Raw genomic sequence first — 1,542 nt, 5'->3', positions numbered from 1 at the left:
TATACATACACATATGTATGAGTGAATGTAAAATAACTAAACAAATGATTCGATCTAGCGAAACATTAGATAGTATGTTCCAAATTCGGACTGCGACAATAATCAAACACAAAGAATATAGAACAGTTTTTGTTAATAACAGCGATCAACGTGTTACACGTTCAATATGACAATTATGACAAATGATGATCATTTGTGTTTGAGTAATATAAAGAGAATATTGCACATAATTACTTCGTATAATGAAGAACAAACATTTATAGTTTAAATGAAATGCTCATTATTGCGATTGCGCAACTTGGTTTCTTCGATTTCACGCTGCCACTGGTTGCGACTGGCCTGCAGTATTAAATCTTGCAAAGATCCATATTGAGAATTGTGATGTGATTTGGCAGGGACAGCTAAATCTTCTTCGTCTTCGTAAAGATTTTCATACATATAATCGGGATCCATAGCTGAGGGTAGGATCATGGGAAAATCGCTGTAGTCGCCATCAGCTTCTATGGCATCGCCATCAGCATCATCATCGTCGCCATTGTCCTGATTATTAATGCCATGTTTTTCATTAAACATTTTGAGTAAATCGTCAATTTTTTCAGTTGGCATATCGGAAACCATTTTAACTGCAATCTTACGGCGGGAACGTTTAAGATTCTTTTGTGACTTATCAGCCAATTCGAAATTGAGCGAAGTCTTCAATGTGCTGCGTGAGAGTTTTAGCTGTTTTAACAGATTGTGATAAATTTGTAGAAAATGATTGGAAGATTCCTGGTTTGTGGTTTCCACAGCTGTGTCTTTATTTCCATTGTATTTGGGATTTTCTTCTATAAATCTATTCAATAACTCCATAGTACCCTGTTGGTCCTTTTGAGACTTTAATAGTTCAACTGTAATGAAAAAAAGAAAACGTATTTGGTTAGAAGATTTCTTTGGAAAATGTATAATCGGTGCTATTCAATTGCGGTTAACAATGGAGATTATTAATATTTTCATTTATAATAATTACCTTTTTGATTGGTTAATCCGAGTTTTTGCTTAAAAACACTCCATTCATCTTTATTGTTTTGAGTTTTGGAACTTTGATTTTCAGTTGTGCTTTTAATGTACAATCCGTTTGTCATGTTAATCATGAAAGTGACCATAAGGAAGAGCAAAAGAGTATGCATTTTCGTTTAGTTTTAAAAGAGTATTCCAATATATCGAAATAGTTTTCGAGTTGTGCTTAGATGTTATGATGTGAAACACCAGTTAGTGACTGATGTCCTTTTTCGTGTGCGCTCAACTTTTATAGAACTCATCCGCTATTCAAATAGTAAACTCGAACGTGCCTGTCTGTTATTTTCATTATTTTCCCATTGCACATTTTATAAGCCCTAGTCCGTGTCATTTAACAAAAAGTCAGACTTTCTCATGTTTGGTCGACAGCCCGTTTAAATTCTCATCGCTCAGTCAGTCAAGTACATACATACATAAGTATTTATTTAGATGGCCTGACCAGACTATAGGTAAATTGATTTATCCGTTTATTGTACTTACTCTTTT

General features: G+C 34.0%; 1 protein-coding gene across 1 annotated transcript; it reads right to left on the bottom strand.

The window, feature by feature from the left end:
• Positions 1-264: 264 nt before the first annotated feature.
• On the bottom strand, positions 265-1,121 carry LOC119604784. Its single transcript, XM_037957622.1, has 2 exons — positions 1,007-1,121; positions 265-887 (listed from the first exon to the last, which is right to left on the bottom strand). The coding sequence occupies exons 1-2, from the start codon at positions 1,119-1,121 to the stop codon at positions 265-267; spliced, it is 738 nt and encodes a 245-aa protein (XP_037813550.1).
• Between the last annotated feature and the right edge of the window lie 421 nt (positions 1,122-1,542).

The sequence above is a fragment of the Lucilia sericata genome, unplaced genomic scaffold (assembly GCF_015586225.1).
Source record: "Lucilia sericata isolate MDLA Ls3-8-SP2 unplaced genomic scaffold, ASM1558622v1 Contig000431F_arrow, whole genome shotgun sequence".
NCBI classification, from domain to species: domain Eukaryota; kingdom Metazoa; phylum Arthropoda; class Insecta; order Diptera; family Calliphoridae; genus Lucilia; species Lucilia sericata.
Note: the sequence above shows the minus strand (reverse complement) of the source record. Positions and strands in the feature narration are given on the sequence as shown.

Coding starts and splice junctions, on each gene's coding strand:
- LOC119604784 (XM_037957622.1), bottom strand. CDS start 1,121: ATGACAAACGGATTGTACATTAAAAGCACAACTGAAAATCAAAGTTCC. Junction 888..1,006: donor CGGATTAACCAATCAAAAAG/GTAATTATTATA, acceptor TTTTCATTACAG/TTGAACTATTAAAGTCTCAA.